Source organism: Apteryx rowi, unplaced genomic scaffold, assembly GCF_003343035.1.
Source record: "Apteryx rowi isolate R43461 unplaced genomic scaffold, aptRow1 scaffold_31, whole genome shotgun sequence".
NCBI lineage: Eukaryota > Metazoa > Chordata > Aves > Apterygiformes > Apterygidae > Apteryx > Apteryx rowi.
In genome coordinates this window covers 1,561,489-1,581,594 of record NW_020449530.1, presented here as the reverse complement: position 1 = coordinate 1,581,594, position 20,106 = coordinate 1,561,489, and the positions used below count along the sequence as shown (strand labels likewise).

The following is a 20,106-nucleotide window of genomic DNA, read 5'->3' as shown; positions in this document are numbered from 1 at the left end:
TTCAGTTTTGTTTCATGAACAAAACTAGGGGAGCTTTAACAAAACATGACTGTTGAGTGGCTGGGTCATGGAAGGAGTTCCCTGCTAACAGCCCTCTTGTGTCTAGTGGGGTAAGATACAGAGCTCAACTCCTCACGTACACTTTAGTAAGAGCACACCAGAAGTCATTAGACTAGACAAGAAGCATAAGCACAGAAACGGAGAGTGTGAGAGATCTGTGTAGGCTTCACAGAGAGAGATGAGAGTCCCTGGGAGTTCTCCCATTACATGATATTTGTTTTCTACAATTTCTAGCTAAAAACAGCATCTCCTACACTGCTACAGTAAATCTGATTTCACTGTAATAGGTTCAGAAAATAACCCCTCTGCCCACCCTTTTTAAAAAATTCCTAAAGCAAATATTTGATTCTGGAGAGCAGATAAGTACTTGTAAAGTTAACAGGTTTCCTGATGCAGAACAGTGGAGGCTGTTCCAGTGGTGCATCAAAATGACATTTCCAGTTCATGCAGGAGCACATAAAGTTTTACACTGAACAGTGATGGCTCCTTTTCAGAACTGAAGGCCCATTTTAGCTTCAAAATCAGGACTACTGACAGCAGTAAAGAAAAATAAAGGGCAATTTAAAAGGCATAAAGTGATTACTTTCCTCCAAAGAGGGGGATCCTATATAAAGCAGAATTGGTTTCCTCTTGCAATTCTGTGATTTACTATTTAAACGTAACTAATCTGGCTGAATCAACCCAAAAGACAAGATACATCATTCACGATTAGAGTCTCAAAAGTCATCTGCTATTATAAGCTTTTAGTTGTCAACAGTGCAGTACGAAGCATGTGAGAAGCAGGCGAGAGAAGGCATGGATGGAATGTTGCTTTAATGTAGACTAATCCGATGCATCTTTGAGAATGACAAAATGCAGCTCAACACCCTGACCCAGCTTCATGTGTTGGTGAGTCTTGAGGAAAGGAGGGCATGTCCTCACGTGCCATTCTCACAAGAGGAGAGCGCCATGCGGCTAGAACGTAAGACAGGATTTGGCTACAGGGCTCCAAATTTAGTTACACGCCTTACCCTCACACCTAAACATACCAGTGTCGTAGTTGCTGCTATACAAACAATAGAAAAAAAATCCTACCAGAAAGCTTACCTGTCACAATAGATGTGAAGGTTATGCTTCCCTGTCCCTGAACGTTGACTTACGCTTGTTCCTGTTCTTCCTCTCCCCTCACAAATTTGTTTCACTGCCTTGTTTACGGAGTGCCACAGGGAACTTCGGCCTTTAGCAAGGCACAAATCAACCTCTCAAATCAACAAAAGTCAGCAAAGACACAACTCTGACAGTACATCTGTCCAAAGCAGATTTTGCCAAAGCAGCCAAATGTTTGGTATCGGGGTCCTTAACAGCTTTTCTACAGAAATGTGTAATGCCATCCGCCTCTGTGCAGTACATCCTGCACACTGAGCAAACCACAACATCGCAGAAAAAAAAAAAAAAAAAAAAAAGAGATGCAGAAGTAGCCTGAAAAGTTACCAGATCTATCACTTGCCATAGCGGAGCTGCCCCCTCCAGAAGTCTCTGTAGTACTTTGCACTTACACATGGCACGTGCCACGGAGCTCCCCAAAACTTCTTCTGAAAGAATATTTTAACTTGCTAGATCTATTCAGTTCACTCTCCCCCAAAACTTATCCCCCGCACCGTTCCTGACCTGGAGCTAGTGGAGGTTTTTGAAAAGGGGGATGACAAAGAAAAACTCAGAAACCTGAAGATTGTTTGGAATTTATTCCCTTGAACGTTTCAAAACATTTGAACAAATAGTGTATTGATTTCACAGCAACAGGAAAACCAAGTATTACATAATTTAAAGAGACACACACCCAAAACAAAAACAGCTTAAAAACAACTGCATAAATCAAAATCTTTGAAGAGACTATATAATGGAGACATGAAGCGTTTCTGAGCACTAATCATCTTACTTGAACATTAATTGTCACCGAGCTTTTTTTATGCAAACGCCCTCCTTTTCTCTCAGGGAAACTTAAATTCCCCCAAATGGTCATTTCTCAGATTTTGCTTTTCGAAAATACAGATGTTTTAATGCTCCCAGACAATTAAAAAAATCCAACTCTTTTATACAAACTTAGTATTATTTTTCTAAGACACAAAAACATCTAGTGCAGCTCTTGAAAGTGCCCAGAAAAATTCATATCACCCTTCAGAATATACACATACAAACAACAAACAAATATTTCAGTGGAACAAGTCTACAGGTCTGAAAGCTAGAGAAAAAGATGGAATTGGGAGCCCTGCAACTCCCAGAGAAAGGTGTTCTTAGCAGGATCCAGTTAGGAGCACAGCTATAGACTCCGCTATTGTATATATCCTTCCTCAGTCCCCAAAGCTTTTATGGTTTTTCAGTGCAGCTCTATTGGGTCAGCTGCATTCCCACACATTAGAGCAAATAACCACTCAGTCATGCCTTTGCCTTTCCAAATTTTCTGGTCTTCAACGTGCTGCTCTTTTAGCATTCTCCCTTCTTCCACCCCAAAGCTACCCAAATCCTGATAAGAACACTGACAAGGAACACGATGGACTGGGAACAGTCAAGCACATATCCTATGAGAGTTTCCTGGCTCGTTATTGAGTGATGATTCACTGGGCACCGAGACTTGGTTCTAATCGTGCAATCCACGCACTTTCCTCAGCTTCCAAAAATACAGGGCCTGGCTCTTGAGTTTATATCTTAAATTTTCCAGCACAAAGAAATAAATTTTGCATTACATCTCTCTGGAGCTGCATGAAACCCCATAAAAGGGTTCAGTATAATGTGTATGTCTGCAGAAGACACCACCACTGTTCCTCCAAACAGAAAAGACAACCTTCAAGGCACAGCAGTAGAGGAACTACCTTTCCTCCCAATATGGTATTGCATCCTGAAATATGGATTTCTGTATAAATGCGTGGGTAAGCAATTTTCATGTTTGGTAGTTTAAAATGAAGGCACCACATACAGAGCACTGTCACAAAATTGGAGCTTGCTCTATCTTCTGTAATTTAATGCTTAAAACACACCAAATTAAAACAAGAACAAAAAACAAATGTGAACAAACATGAAAAGAAGTGACTGAGTGGCAGATTCCATGAAGATATGTTTGTCTGCATGAGCAAACAGTATTGCTTCTAGCTGAATCATGTTCACAAGTAAGGCATGCACAATGTATGCAGAATTGTAAAAGGGCGAAGTTTATGAGCAAGAAGCCTATTTATATATAGAAATATATAAACTTTATTTGCACTGCATAACACAGAAGTAGAACTGTGTGCAAATAATAATGCATGTATTCAGAAAGATTCATGAAAACTGTACACACAGTAAGATCCTTCTGAAAATGTGGYTCGCAAAATTTAACTTTATGGGCATGCAATGTAGAGGAACAGTCACCTTTTCCTAACCCTAAAAGTCAGCAAAAGAACTTCCTCTCTGTAAAGACAACCTTTGCTTGCTATACAGCACACTACATATTAAGAGTCTACCACAAACAGTTTTGCTCAGAGCATTGCTCACTGAAAGCACTTAAGGCACATCCATAGGAGGATTTTAAACTTTTCATATTGCACACCTATTGCATATACACTATATATTTTTGTGATTTTATAGCAGGATATCTAATGCCTCTTTTGCATTGCATTTTTCAATTTTGCATACTATGGCTTACATTCGGTTTCTTAAATCTTTCACTGTAACTACTAGCTTTCACAAGTAAATATTGCAAAAATCTCATGACTTGCCTTTTACTGTTGTACGTTTTAAAGTACGAGTTTCCCTAGCAGGTCCTTCCTTTCTGAACTCCCTACTGTCAGCAGGGAGGGAAATGTATTGCTGCGAGAACATAAGCCTGGAATGGGAAACATCTTACAACAAAACATCACTGCCCAAACTCACCCCAAGAAGCATTATCATAAACCTGATATGGATAAAGACTGTTCCAAGTCCATCTGTCAAAAAAGAGCTCAAAGTTCAGAAATATGTTCTTACAGACCTTTAGAACAAACAGAAAAACAGCATTTGCATTAAAAGCACATTCAAACCATATAAAATACTGTAAATAATATTCAAAAAATCCAAGACAGTGGTTACAGATTATCAAAGAGAGAGACACTTGAAAAGCAAGATTTTTTTCCCTTGGCAATAGCAGCAATTTTGGCACAAAGGCAAGTGCGAAAGAGAGAGAAACAGACAGACAGACAAGTACAGAGAAGGGTTACAGAATCTACCACAAGCATGCCACAGTTCAGTAGGACCAAAAGCATAGTAACAGCATTCCCCAGCTTCCCTTCCCAGGAGAGAATGGCATCGCTCAAAAGCTTATTACTACTTCCCCAGCTGAATGGTTGATCTGTTCTGCAAAAGCCAGTTTGAATAAAACCTGCCTTTAAACATCCCTTGTAACCATCACAGAAGATGCCATACAGGCTCCTTGGAAAACCAGACAAAACCTTCACATAATGGTGATTCCAGCTGATTGCTAAAAAATCTCAACTTGCATATCACAGATTGTGCCCTACAACTACAGCGATTACATTACAAGGGATAGACAAAACACATTTAACACCAACCAAGACTGTGGCTACACACTGAGGGACTGACCTGTTAAGCAAAGTTAACACATGCCAATCAGGTTAGTAACATCCCACAAGAAAGTGCTTGTTGTGACCCATCTTACCTCAGCTGACCACACCTGCTGAATGTTATTTTGGGTTTGCATATAGTTTAAGCTCTAAACTGGCTACAAAAGATGTTAAACTGAGTGGCAGAGAGAAAGAGGTACCGACTGTAAGGGGAGAACCCATGCAATTTACATTCACTTGGTATTGCATGTGCCTTTCACAAATCCTCAAATGCCCACTGAACAAGCACTTTGCTAACTCAGGACTGAATTTAACTCAGAGGGTATAAAACTTAAGAACAGCGGGGGGGGTTTGTCTTGTATATTCCCTCTGATTGACGTTCCTGTTGTACAACTTTCTTCTGCCTTCTAAGCTATCTTTTACATCTCCATGAAATACCAAACCTGTGCATTTTACACTTTTCTTCTACTTTCCTTTTAGAGGCAGCTTACACTCCACATCTAGGCTAAATCAACATTTACCTCGCTACTGAAATTGATTCAGACTTCAGGGTCTGAAACTGGTAGAGCTGAATTTCATGGCACTTGCCTCAAAGGAAGTTAAACAGTTTCAGACAGACAACTGGTATTTGGTGAGTCCATCAGATGGGTGAAGTGGAGGCTTGGAAATAGGGCTCTGCCTCTATCTCCAATTCAAGCAGGTTTGTGCTTAAGATATTGGTCTACTCTACAGTGCAAGCAGAATGTCTAGAGTCTCTAACACATACAATTTAATAAATTGAAAGAAGGTATACACAAAGATTATTCAGAGTCAGTAGTTACATAGACATGTAATCTTATAGCCTTCCTTTCGTTATTCAGGAATAACATCCTATTATTCCACTGTAATATCAAGCACAGTAATTCAAAAGTTAACTTTTTTCTTTTTTCTGTCCCCCCYCCCCCCCCCCCAAAAAAAATACAGAACTGTAAACACATCACAGATGACCTGACCTACTCAGCAAGAACAGGAACTAAAGATAGGTGGCTACAGGGCACGACTGTTAAGCTGGCTAACAGAGAACTGACCCGCAGTTAATGAAACTGCAGGTTGCTTTTCAAGTGCATTGCATTTAGCCAGTACTTCCTCTCATTTCTTAATTGATTCCCAGGAGTTTTAAGATATACTTAGAACCTACTTCACAAAGAATATGACATCTCAGCTACAATTAGCATTTTACAAATGTCATTTTTCACTATGTTTTTTTTTCCCCTCCATTCTGCCATATGGAAATCTCACACAAACAAGAGCAAACTATCTAAGTAACTATGCTTCAAGAATCAACTGCACACAGTAAAATAAATTTCTGTCTGATTACATTCAGTTACAATCTTAGAAACACTTGTAAGAATAATATACAAAGTCAAATAAAAGCATGATTTTTATCTGCCTGTATGCTGGTAAGGTTTTTTCTCAACTAGCACTGTGAGGACACTCTTTTCTCAAAGCGTTGCTATCCAGTATGTTCTCTCTCCTAAAAGCAACTGATTTATTTTTTCCACAGCATTCCAGACAGATACTAGAAATCAAATCTCTTCCTTTTTCCAACATCACTAAATGAAAATTTAGGGGCCAGGCCAATGAGCATTTGTAGCACAGACATGTCTCCCATGTTAGAAGGAATTAGAATTTTAAGTTAAAAGCCAAATATACTTCACAGTAAGACACACATTCACCACCCAATTCCCAAAGCCATGGCCAGGAGCAGCACAAATTCTGGCAGTGAGGGGAGAGCACCAGGACCTGCCAGCACCATGAAATTCAAGGAGTTTAAGGAATCCGATCCCATTAGATGTCAGAGACACCCAGAATTCTACAGGAGACACAACCCAGAGGTAACAGGATCTTTCCCATTCCAGTACCAGATTAATGAAGAAAAGCTCAGGAGAATGAGAAACAACACCCAGAACTCAGGTGAACACAGAAATTCAGTTTGTGAGTTATTCCAGTTCATCAGAAAGACTTTTAACTTCACTAACACTGCAGTGCAGACATTACAGACTAAGTGTCTTTAACTGGGCCCACTCAGAGGAGACCCTTACCAGAGTATCTGTGTTTTCCTGAAATTATTTCAGATAATGTCCCTGAAAGGACTGAGAACATCTAGGCCCCAAAGCCACAGTGCAAAATAATATATTGAGACTTTCACAAAACACCCAAAATTCACACAGCACCCAAAAATCACAGGAGTTACACAGCTTACAAAGTTGGGTCACATTAATTCTTACTGGTCAGAAGGCTGCCCACAGAATTCCCCTAGGATCTGCACAAGAACTTCTGACTGGACATAGAGAAAGGGAACCCCAAAAGCTATCAGCTGACACATGAAAAAAGAGTCCAAAGGGTTCTGGGCTATATGGTGCCCAGTCGAGGAAACTGTGCTTTGCAGGCGCTGGCTTGCCACCCTAACTCTGTCAAAGAGGCCGAGAGAGTACTGCACCACCCTGCCAAAGAAGGAAGCAGAGCTACCTGGGGTCCTCTCTGCTGAGGCGGAGATGGAATTTGCTCCTCCATTCCCATCACTTGCCATGGCGTCCTGCAGAGGTCCTTTGGTATCCTATAAAAGTGGGGCAAAAAATTAAATTCAGATTAAAACTGAAAATGACTCAAAAATACTCTTTTTTTTCCTTCATGTGAGGCAATAAGTGCTGAACACATTGAACTAGGAATATATCCCTCTGACAATTAAGACAGCCCTTAATCATTGCATAGGCACAGTCTGAACCAAACATGTTCCATCTTAATTTATGGATTGACTAAAGCTCTGACAAACAATCTGGATATCCAAGAAAGTCAAAGCAGTGAGATCCCTGAAGTCTCTCCATCTGGGAGATAAAACAAGTTCCACTTTCGGTCTTTATTTTTTGCAGAAAGTGTGGCAACAATACTGGGACGGAACCCGTACCCTTCCAAACAGAGTACAGCTTTAGCTTGTAGTGATAAAATCAGAGAAAAGGGCAGAAAGACAATCATGACCACAAAAGAAAATACAATCTAAGCAGGAAGGACAGCTGCATGCAAGCTTAACAGAACTTGAATGCAAAGAGACTATGTAGTTTGCTCAGACAGGGTACGCAAAAATGCTGAAAATGGGGATGAGGAGAGAAATTATGTCTAATATGTCTTGGACTGTAAAGGCAAAAGCAGGGAGACCTTTCTGTATTACACAGTATGTCTTGGTCCTATGTTTAAAGCACAAATGCTCCTATAATGATAATAAAGGAAAATCATATCCTCTTTTTCCATATAGTTTTCCACTAATACACAGCTAACCTTCAGAAAAGAAAGCAGGTCTTCTTTATGGCCTCTGCAAGTGAGTTGGAACTGCATGTCCCAAAAGAAATGAAAACCATTTGCTTCATCTTAAGGAAAACCATTAAAGAAACAAAGCAAAACCGAAACTGTTAACACAATGCCTTTAGTCTTTGCATGGACTCAGTAAGTATTTTAGTTTAACAAGAAAGCAAATCAAAATCCTATTCTGAAGAGTGCAATATATTATTTTATAGCAACAACCAGGAAAAGAAAAGTAGTAATTATAGGGGCAGCTCTTAAATAAAATTTACAAAACATCAAGCCCTCATGACAAACAAAAACAATTTGATGAATTTTGATTTTTTCTGCTTTCTGAACCCCCCCCCAGCATATTCCATTTTTAATGTTAAGAATCAAAATGTACTAACTTGACATGTTAGATGAAAACAGTTACCTTTCCTGACAGAGGAGCCACTGCTGGTCTCTTCCTCTGAGCATAACCAGAGAGTCGGTAACAGTAGTGAGGCTTACAGTAGAATTTACCTGCAGATGAAACAATAAAGAAGGTTAACAACAAGAACACAGTAGTTTAACAAAATATAAACGTTCATCTCAGTGCAGCTTATTTTCTGCCATTCCCTTTGCTCTGTCTGGTTTATTCACTACGCACGGAGACAAACACTCTAAAGTTTAACTCCAGCCCTCCTCTCTTCCCCTCCAGCCAAGCTCCTTTCCATTGGGTGCCTGACAGCCATTTAGCCTAATGTCCTATCAAACACCAAAGCAAAGCTGTGAAGCTTGTGTGGTATCACATGCTAACAATGCGGCAGTGTGTGAGGAACAAAGAAATCATCACATGAAAAGCTGGCAGAAGCACTTTTGGAAAAAGCAAGAATGAATGCAACCAGCAGAGGAAAGTGGGAATGGACAATGTTAACTCCCAAAGAACCATCTCAAAATGCACAGTGGCTACTTGTGAAAAGGACAATCAACCAAAGATTCATTTTCACAATTAAGAGCTTTTGTGATGCTACTAATTTAGTATCACCCCAGAAGTTTAAATGGGCTTTCACCAGTATGTGAACACTGTAAGGAGGCCAGAACAACACTAGTGATTCCCTAACACAAACAATAATAATAGCAGCAAATTGATGGCACAGTGTTATCGTCCAGTGTACCTCTATATATCACCATGCTCAGTATGCAGCCTCCCGTACTGCTATCCTAGTCCTACGACCTTGCTAATGCTTTTTGAACCTATACTCTGATCTTTGCTTCTTCCCCCACTTTCTCTAGACTTGTACAAGCAGAGTAGTCTCTAATGCCTCCGTTTATGAAGGGAAAGTGCCAAACACTCTCTTTTGAGATATCTCTGCTTAAATAAACATTTCTTAATATTGACTCTTTCCAAATACTATTCTCTCAAATTGTCTGTTTCAGGGAAAATTTCTGAAAAGAGCAACAACCAAAAAGCTCTTATATAAAAATTCTCAGACTTTCAACACCTAAAACCAGGCATTGACTGTACAATGCTGACTCATCAGTCAACACAGCTAGATGAATAGTAACAATGTCTGTATAGCTTTGTTATTTTTCTGTCAAAGAAAACCCAGAATGAAATATAAGCTAAATTTTCAGCAGCAGCGATTAGACTAGAGAGGAGAGCACATATTACTGTTAGGACATGTCTGCTTCATATATACATGAAACTATTAGGCACGTGAGAATCAATGCTATGGGTGTGCTGAGACTCCAAGTTTTGTATTGCTTCATTCAGAATGTAACTGTGTACATAAGCTTGCTGGCAGGGGGAATCACTAAAGCTGGTAGCAAAAAGTATTTCTGCCCATACAGCTGACAGAAGAGCTCAGTTTGTTACTGCTAAACATATAATCAGATACTCAACTACTTCTGAATGTCCAAAATAACAACAGTGCCCCAAAAATGCTTTTTCCCAGATTTGATTACTAATGAAGCTGTTACTACTCCTTTTATATGTTGATTTCCAAATTACCATTGACCCCCTTAAACTCACAAGCCACCTTTGCTGACCTTCTGGCCAAGTAATAACGGGCTTTCTATTCCTTACTGAGAGACTGGTTTGATGATTTTAAGATTCCTCAACTCTTTTTGTGACCAAACAAGTCCATTACTCATGATTGCTATACAGTTCATCATCAATATGTGCATTATTTTAGTTCTTTTTTGCCCATTACACCTCAATTACGTTTCTATGGTCATTATCCTATCCAGTGTTTTCAAAGAGATTCTTCATAGCTACATACAGTAGATATCTATCAATTTTATAACACTTTAATCTGCAGCAGAATATTCTGGAGTTTCATCCTGTGTCGTGTCAGTTTGTAAATTTTACTTCATTTTTACCTCAATAAGTGGGGAAAAGTATTGATTTTCTACCACTTTTCTGATATTTTGTCTTCTTAAATAGACCCAATATTCCATCATATCTGGTGTAGAATCCTTTCCATCTAACCTCTCACTAGTTTTACATCATTTTTTACCTGTTTTCCTATGGAGATAGGAGTAAAGATAAATGGCAGCTGTGAGGGAAGGTAAAGGCATACCTGTTGATATACATAAAGGTTTATCTGAGATACTTTCTCCTTTATTCTTTCTTCAAAAAATGTGAAATTTCCAGCCACTGTTCAAAGAATGCAAAATGCTGCTACTCTTTAAAGAAGATTACTCTTTAACGGAGGTGTAATTTTAAATTATATTTCTTTCAATATACACACTTTGCACTGTTAATGATGGATAGAGTTTCATCTCCTGCCATATTGTTCAGTTTCTCAGATTTGTTAGGTATATCTGAAGCTCCCTTTAATCATGCTAGACTCTGTAAACTGAGCCATCAGCACATTCTGCAATCATATTCCCTCCTCTTCAGTCTAACAGATATAGAAAACAAGAGTTACTACTGAATCTTCAGAAACTACTTCAACAAAACTTTCTCCGTATATATAACATTCACTTACCTCTACTCAACTTCCAGGCTCCGCTATTCACTATATAGACAGAACTTAGTCTGTAATGAGCCATTATCATAGCCCCTGATTATAAAGCTCCTATTCTATTAAGTCAAAAATAAATGTACAGAGTTGGACTGTTGTGATCTCTTCAAGGGAAAAAAAAAGCTGTTTGCATGTCTCCAACATGTTATATTCTTTTAAATGTTTTTAAACACTGTACTAAAGAGTTTTCTCATTTAACAATACTGAAGTAAGAGTAACATATCTAGCCTTCAAAATCAGCCTCCAAACCCTTTTAAAGCCCCCAAATACTATTTGTTTCTTTGCCCTCCAGGAGCTATAGCTCCATTATTTTGCTACTAGCATGACCTGGCTACAGGAGAACAGATCCATACAGTTTCAACATTTGGAGAGATGGTGTCTTTGAAATAGAAGTTATTCCCTTTCCCAGCTCACCAAATAATTTGTAAATAAAGAAAGAGCTGAAATCTCTAAACAGACTTCCAGGACTGTTAAGACAATTCTGACATAAAGGCAATTTCTCTTACCATCTTCAATATCATAGGCGTAAGATGACAAGCGCAGAGTGGTGGCACAGTATTCACACTTGAAGCAACTGCGGTGGAAGAACTTGCCTTCAGCACTCAGCCTTTCCATCACGTAGACTCGCTTGTGGCAGAAGTAACAGACATCGCTGCCTCCCACGTTTTGGGGGAACTCCTTTTTAAGTGAGCCCTAGACAGAAACAGGCACAAATAGATTTGTGTGTGTCCAGTCTCACCAAGATTGCATGGTCCCATTTTCTCTTCATCTGTGTGGATACTGGAACATCTGGATGCTGCAGTTCCTTTGACAAAATTCACAGCTTTAGCCAGGACACCAAAAACTAACCTTAATGYCCAGGGAACAAGGTCCTAGGATGCCATGCCTATATATGTCAGGAGCAAATTACAGCTCTGGATAGAAGAGTGGACACAAGTACTATTAATGCTATCCTTGAAATAAATGGCCCAAAGGAGGCATACATTGGAAAGGCAAAACCAATAGAAATCCCTCAAACAACAATTCTTAGACCTACATTATCAAAAAAGGGTATCTCCTCTAGAAAACAATAATGCAATACTAGCCCCAGTGGATCAAACACATCTTCATGAATATGACAAGCAGTTTCTCAAAGGTGTATGCACAATCCTTGGATGTTGACATTAGATTCAAACATTTTGCAAGGAAAATGAGGACGAGAGTGAGAACAGAAGGAGAAAGGGAAATGAAGTCTTTTACAAAGCTACTACAGATRCCATCAGCTGTAGTTAACAACTGGACACTCACAATACATCAGCTCTACAGTACATCTAATCACAAACACACATCATCTTCTGTACATCATCTTACCAGTTCCTTCTTGTCTAGAAGGGTTTTGGGTTGCTCTTTCCTTTGAAGCTGATTGGCTATCTGCTCAGCCAATGAGCTCACTCCGCCTGTGTACATCTTTATATACTTCTACCAGATGGATGGAATAAAACAATAGGGAAGTGAGAAAAGGGAAAAAAAATCAAATTAAAAAAAATGACAAAAATGGTAAAAGGTTAGGTGGTGAAAAAGTGCAGAGAGGTCAAACCATGCCAAGACAGTGGACAATATGAAGTGAGAAGCAGTAACAGCAAAGCTAGCGTCATCAGTAATCACCAGTCCAGTACCAACTGTAATAAAAAAAAAGGTCTGCATCTAGCATTCTGTAAGTACTCTGGAAATACATGATGATGAAGAAAACAGAGGGGTTTTCTTTTGCTTGTGGGTATTTTTACACCTGGAAACCTGAACACTTCTCAAAGACCAGACCAAATACAGGTTAAGACTTTAAGTTCCAGGTGAAAGACATATCATACAGCCTAATTTCAAGTGCTGATCACAACAGTATATGTAGGTGCTTCGCAAATGGAAAGAATTCATTTGCAGGGCATTTGCAGAACAGAAAGGAATCCTCAACTCAGGAACTCAGTGATTCAAAAATATGATTTCTTCCAGTGCTAAAAGAACATAGGGCATTCAATTTACAGGGAAAAGATGCAAGATCCTCATCCAGTGCATTAGAGCCACACCTGCATGCATCTGGAACATACACTTGTTCAGCTTTGCATATGGCTTTATACCTAGGCTTTTCTTCCTCATGGATAGTGCCAAGCTCCATAACTTTGGATAGCTAAAAACCTTCCAATATTCCAAGAAATCTAGGCAGATTGGCTGTTACCTTATATTATACAAAATGAGTGTTTCAAAGCCATGTTCAGTCAGTACAAGAGCAGAGGAAGTGCTTTTCACAGGAAATACTTATCACACTTGGCAGTAATTACATAGTTAAGAAAACTATGTGGATACAGCTATGCTAGCTCAATCATACTGCAAACACCATGTATTTGTCTCAGTAGAGCAGCAGGCAGCACACCAAGCAATGTTCCTTCTTCAGACTAAGAAACATTATGAATGTTTCTAGCTGGAGTCTTCTCAGCAGATGAGGATCAGAGACACACTCCAGCTTCTGGCAAGTGTAAAATTCCTAGGATAACACTGCTCTGAAGGAAAGGACTAAAGTCATATCTCAGAAACCCCTTTACCCATATAGCAGAATTTGTTTGAAGCAAAACAGTTATTTTCTACAACTAATCACACAATGTAATTTCATGAACGTGATTATTAGCCTTTTAGCAATGTTTAAGATCTTCACATGTTTGCAGACACGAGAGCAGCAGGAAGCACTAAAAAAGCTGAAATCCACCACTAAATGGATAATTCTTTTGGGAAAAAGATCTTGAAAACAGAGCACTTGGGCATCGCTTATCACTGCTGTTAGTGAAGTCCTAATTCCTTAAGTTCTGTGCCACTGCAGTGACTAGGGTTTAATTTCTGCCCAGAAATAACTTATACCCACTGCTCTTCCAGGCATGTCCACTGCCTCCACCCCAAAATGCAGAGCACTCACTGTATTTGCATATGCAAGAAATAACACGTAATTTGTCTTTTGTAATTTTCAAGGTTTCTTATTCTTCCTTAGCTAGCATGTGTGTATGTGCATACACATGTCCAGAGTTGGACCTCACTGTCATATATCACATCTTGTCCTGCAGAGCATTGGTGACAACTTCTTGACACAGGTGGTGGAGGAGCCAACAAGGAGAGGTGTGCTGCTGGACCTCRTACTAACAAACAAAGAAGGACTGGTGGAAGATGTGAAGGTTGGGGGCTGCCTTGGCTGCAGTGACCATGAGATGGTGGAGTTCAGGATCCTGCGAGGAGGAGGCAGGGCACTAAGTAGGATCGCAACCCTGGACTTCAGGAGAGCAAACTTTGGCCTCTTCAGGGACCTACTTGGAGGAATCCCATGGGTTAGGACCCTAGAAGGAAGGGGTGTTCAAGAGAGCTGGTTAATATTCAAACATCACTTCCTCCAGGCTCAAGAGCGGTGCATCCGTATGAGTAGGAAGTCAAGCAAAGGAGGCAGGAGACCTGCATGGATGAGCAAGGAGCTCCTGGCAAAACTCAACCAGAAGAAGGAAGTATACAGAAAGTGGAAAGGGGGACAGGCCACTTGGGAGGAATATAGGAACGTTGTCAGAGTATGCAGGGATGCGGCGAGGAAGGCTAAGGCCCGTTTGGAATTAAATCTGGCGAGAGATGTCAAGGACAGCAAGAAGGGCTTCTTCAAATACATCAGCAGCAAGAGGAAGACTAGGGAAAATGTGGGCCCTTTGCTGAATGGGGTGGGTGCCCTGGTGACGAAGGATGCAGAGAAGGCAGAGTTACTGAATGCCTTCTTTGCTTCAGTCCTTCCTGCTCAGGCCAGCCCTCAGGAACCCCAGACCCTGGAGGCAAGAGAGAAAGTCTGGAGAGAGGAAGACTTTCCCTTGGTGGAGGAGGAGTGGGTTAGAGATCATTTAAGCAAACTTGACACCCACAAATCCATGGGCCCCGATGGGATGCACCCACGAGTGCTGAGGGAGCTGGCGGACGTTATTGCTAAGCCACTCTCCATCATCTTTGAAAGGTCATGGAGGACAGGAGAGGTGCCTGAGGACTGGAAGAAAGCCAATGTCACCCCAGTCTTCAAAAAGGGCAAGAAGGAGGACCCAGGGAACTACAGGCCAGTCAGCCTCACCTCCATCCCTGGAAAGGTGATGGAGCAGCTCATCCTGGAAGCCATCTCCAAGCATGTGGAGGAAAAGAAGGTGATCAGGAGTAGTCAGCATGGCTTCACCAAGGGGAAATCATGCCTAACCAATCTGATAGCCTTCTATGATGGAATGACTGGCTGGGTAGATGAGGGGAGAGCAGTGGATGTTGTCTACCTTGACTTCAGTAAGGCCTTTGACACTATCTCCCAGAACATCCTCATAGACAAGCTCAGGAAGTGTGGGTTAGATGAGTGGACAGTGAGGTGGATTGAGAACTGGCTGAATGGCAGAGCTCAGAGGGTTGTGATCAGCGACGCAGAGTCTAGTTGGAGGCCTGTAGCTAGTGGTGTCCCCCAGGGGTCAGTACTGGGTCCAGTCTTGCTCAACTTCTTCATCAATGACCTGGATGAAGGGACAGAGTGCACCCTCAGCAAGTTTGCTGATGATACAAAACTGGGAGGAGTGGCCGATACACCAGAGGGCTGTGCTGCCATTCAGAGAGACCTGGACAGGCTGGAGAGGTGGAACCTCATGAGGTTCAGCAAAGGCAAGTGCAGGGTCCTGCACCTRGGGAGAAATAACCCCATGCACCAGTACAGGTTGGGGGTTGACCTGCTGGAAAGCAGCTCTGTGGAGAAGGACCTGGGAGTGCTGGTGGACACCAAGTTAAGCATGAGGCAGCATTGTGTCCTTGTGGCCAAGAAAGCCAATGGTATCCTGGGGTGCATCAGGAAGAGTGTTGCCAGCAGGTCGAGGGAGGTGATTCTCTCCCTCTCCTCAGACCTGGTGAGGCCACATCTGGAGTACTGTGTCCAGTTCTGGGCTCCCCAGTACAAGAGGGATGTGGCACTACTGGAGCAAGTCCAGCAAAGGGCTACAAAGATGATGAGGGAACTGGAGCATCTCTCTTATGAGGAAAGACTGAGAGAGCTGGGCCTGTTTAGCCTGGAGAAGAGAAGGCTGAGAGGAGATCTTATCAACGTGTACAAGTATCTGAAGGGAGGGTGTCAAGAGGATGGGACCAGACTCTTTTCAGTGGTGCTGAGCGACAGGATGCGAGGCAACGGGCACAAACTGAAACACAGACAGTTCCATCTGAACATGAGGAAAAACTTTTTCACTGTGAGGGTGACAGAGCACTGGCACAGGTTGCCCWGAGAGGTGGTAGAGTCTCCTTCTCTGGAGATATTCAAAAGCCACCTGGACATGATCCTGTGCAACGTGCTCTAGGTGACCCTGCTTGAGCAGGGGGGTTGGACTAGGTGATCTCCAGAGGTCCCTTCCAACCTCAACCATTCTGTGATTCTGTGATTCTGTGAAATACTATATTTTAAATGGAATCCACTGGAAATTTTTACTTTTCTTCCTTTCATCCACTGTTGATCTAAAATGACAACCAAAATCATCTGGCCGAGAGTTTTCCATTTTCCTCTAGAAGACCAAAAACGTTTGAGGCAGTTCAAGCTTTCTTAAATGATAAATCAAGCATTTCCTTTGGAAGCAGGTGCTTTTAATACAATCTTTCTTTTAGTTGAAACCACGTTTCTACTGAATAAGTTTTGATATGAAACGTCCAGCCAACCTTAACTGCAGATGTTTCAGGATCTTTAAATTTCTACCAGCACATATGAAGTTCTGTACTTGAAAAGGGATTATGCCAATCTTAACTCACAATACCCTGAGCTATTTGGTGTGCAGAAGGAAGTTGCTGGATCCTTAATGCTTGGTTCTTGGTTTTGTGTCCTCTCCCCTCATACATCACATCTGGCTTAAAACTGGATTTTAAGTGAAGCATTTTATCTTTCCTCACTTGGGCAAAGGCCTTCAAGATACACAATGTTCTGCAACATTTTGAAGAGTGGGCAAAGAACCTATTTCAGACTTAGGTCAGATCAAGTTCCTGTTGTTTGTTGTATGTATGGCAACTGCAACTAGTTCATATTCCTAGTGATTTTTTAGAAAGCCAAAGTACTTTTTGTTCATTTCATACTCTCCTTTAAGTATATACGCACAAACACATTCTGTAGTYTGACTCAACATCTCAACAAAAGTGGCAAGCAAAACAAAAAASCTTTACATCCAAGCCAGAAGACTATCAGCACTGAAAAGAACTGATTTGAGCATGAGATTTACCAGAAGCTTTTTCATTTACATCAAACCTTAAATGTGTTCAGTTTCAAACTGCTTTATAGCTGAGAATAACCTAGCTATGCCACAGGTTGCCTCTGGTTTCTCACTTGTGCATGAAGATGCACAGACATTGCATTCTGCAGGTGAAGCGCTGCAAGACTAGCCATCTCTTGTGGTATATCCTTGGCTGGTGGGACTGGGGTGGAGCAAGCAGACACAGCAGAGTGCACCTTGCAATGCTCAGGCTAATGCTACCTGTCGAAGGGAGTCAGATGAGGGTGAAGAAGGGCGATTAGAAGAACGGAGGCTAAGGGAGAGCTCCCACTGGTCAACAAAGAATCGTCGAGACGGTTCAGTCTCGGGCTAAAAAATAAAATAAAAATCAAGACAATCATACAAGGCTATGGAGGATAAAACAGGAGAAAATAAAAACAAAAACCCAGGCCCTTCTGCCCACCATCAAAAGCTTTCATAAAGACTCCTGTAGGAAAATTTGGAAAAAAATGCCCATCACACCTTCTTTCTTTCCCTAGTGAGGCAGAAAGTAATAATTGTTTATTTTGTACACAGATATTCTGTACTTAAGACCATCAACATTTACTCAAGTTGCTTTTTTGAAAATTTTTCTTACTTTGCTAAGCTTTCTTTCTCTCATTGCTCTATTTTTTCTAACAAGAAATTTCCTTTCCTTAAATCCCACATCATAATCTATCGTCTGCACTGTTCCAACATGTTTCCTCTTTCTCCTTTCTGCCCTACCCCCTTATCCTTTTTTTCCTACTTTGTGTTCTCTGTCTCCCCTGTAGTTTCTCTCTCCTCCTTAATTTTGTATCTGTATAGAAATAAAACAGTCTCAAAAATCATTTCTTTTTTTTGCAATGTAATGCTGTTAATCTTTTCTACCTTCACAAGAAGCTCTAAAATGCTAGAAAGCAACACAAAAAGTAGGAGGAAAATGTCTATGCCTAGATGTTAACTTCTTTGTCATCCTTTCAATTGAGTAGTGAAATGCACAGCTTTCGACTGAGTAGTGAAATGCACAATGCCAGTTGTGTCATCCATTAACAAATAGAGACTAATACATTTAAACTACTCTTCTTACCCAGTCTTTCATGGCTTCTTTTACATTTCCAACATCCTATTTCAAACCCAGGCAGATGTTCACTCTTCCTTCCTGGAGAATAGCTTCACTGATTTTAATGATCAGCAAAGACTGTGTCCCCAAAGAACAGCAATTCAGAAATGACCTACAGCGCATAAATTTCTTTCTGACGTGGCTTGGTAAAGTTATGTCCACCAGCAAAAACTCTGGGACTGTTTATATTCGAGTTTGAGAAGACAGATCAATTTTGGATGGTTAACTCAAAACAATAAAATCTGGAAAAAAAAATATGTAGATGGTGTTTTCCAAAAGCACTCTCCTATTTGCCAAATGCTGCTGAAGATCTCAACTGAAAACATAAATAGGGTGAGAAAATAGAAACTAAAGAATTCACTGTTCAAACTGGCATGGTCCCATATGTCAGAGAAGACATATAGGAGAGAAAATTAAGCACAAGAACAAAACAAAAGTTTCCACTGGAAGCAAAGAAAACCTGCACAAGCTGCCAACTTTCCTGTTGGAAGCAAGAATACAGGAAGTATGGAAACAAAACCAGTACTTCAGAGCCAGGAGTGCTTGGAAAGTGCAGATGTCCTCGCTTCCAGAAGCAAGTAGAACTCGTGAGCAACTGACTGGTAAAGACAGCTGTGAGATGGTTTGATCTGGAGTCCAGCTAGTTTTCAGTATGCACTCTGAAGCTTGGAGAGTGTTTTTTACCTTCTTGTTGAAGTTTTTTTGAAACAGAAATGCTGCCATTTGTCAAGTAAGAAAAAAGTTAGGAACTGGCAAGTAGGACAGAAAACTACACAAAATAGACTTGACTGTCTTTTTAACCCTATGACTGTGTATAGCAATGGTCACTGTATTTGGGGGAATTTTTCTATCCCTCTGACCCCAGATGTCACCAGTACCCAGAATTACAAACTGACACAGAACACCCAATAGACAGGGCTGTAGTCACCTGATGCCTCACAGTAGGCCTGGGCTCCAGGAGGGCAGCCAGCTGACATGCCCTTTGTTCAACATTCTCGGGCACTTGGTCATCAGAAAAAAAACGAGGAGATCTCTGCGAGATAAGGAATGAGGAAGGAAGTGAACAAATAGGCAAAAATGCCCCAAAAGGAACAGACATTAAACTGAAAGCAAGGCCAAAGCCAGAAAAGAAAGTATGAAATTCACATGCAGAAAAGAAAAGCTCCCAACTGAAGACTGTTTTTACTTCCAATGTGTATTGGATTGCTGTTCTAATGAAGTCCTAAATCTAGGCCTTCAAGGCCAAGAAGAAACAGCTGAATTAAACATTATTCACAACTATCCCCACCTAGCACTGCTGCAGCCAAAACCAAACAAGCACATAGCCTCTCTCTGGCATTACCATCCAGAAAAAAAAAAAGCATTTCTAATCAAAAGATGTAGTTTTATCACACACAAAAGGAGGTCCGTCCTTGGTACCCATTTCACCACAGTTCTTGTTGTCAAGGATTTCCTTTACATATCTAGATCTGGACATACCTGTGTTTCTCAGACTTTGTGCACAGAAACACTCATTTCTATGGTAATGTAGTTCAATTCTCATAAAGAATGAATTAGTCTCCTTTATGATGCTGGGATATAGAAAGTTGAATGTTGGGATACAAAAAGTGAATGTGGTACTTACCAAAGACAGGATGTTTAACAAGACTGGCTGGCTGAAGCAAAGCACAAGACAATCAAGCCATCACAGAAGTTGCCAGTCTTACTTTTGAAACTTTCACTGTCCTACTTGTTCATACTGCACTGTCATGTCAACAGACCCC

The 20,106-nt window shown here is 40.8% G+C and overlaps 1 protein-coding gene across 5 annotated transcripts in view; it reads right to left on the bottom strand.

Annotated features, from left to right (window-relative positions):
- MICAL3 (microtubule associated monooxygenase, calponin and LIM domain containing 3) overlaps positions 1-20,106 on the bottom strand; it is a 134,530-nt gene that overhangs the window by 59,258 nt on the left and 55,166 nt on the right. For 3 of the 5 annotated variants that reach the window (XM_026070337.1, XM_026070339.1, XM_026070338.1), the window contains exons 18-20: positions 11,461-11,647; positions 8,377-8,465; positions 7,137-7,224 (exon numbers count right to left, since the gene is read on the bottom strand). In XM_026070337.1, the coding sequence (XP_025926122.1) occupies positions 7,137-7,224; positions 8,377-8,465; positions 11,461-11,647 (364 nt within the window). Of the gene's footprint in view, positions 1-7,136; positions 7,225-8,376; positions 8,466-11,460; positions 11,648-12,304; positions 12,413-16,577; positions 17,572-19,271; positions 19,377-20,106 lie in introns of those variants that run through there. The other 2 variants (XM_026070343.1, XM_026070340.1) reach the window with 2 other exon arrangements.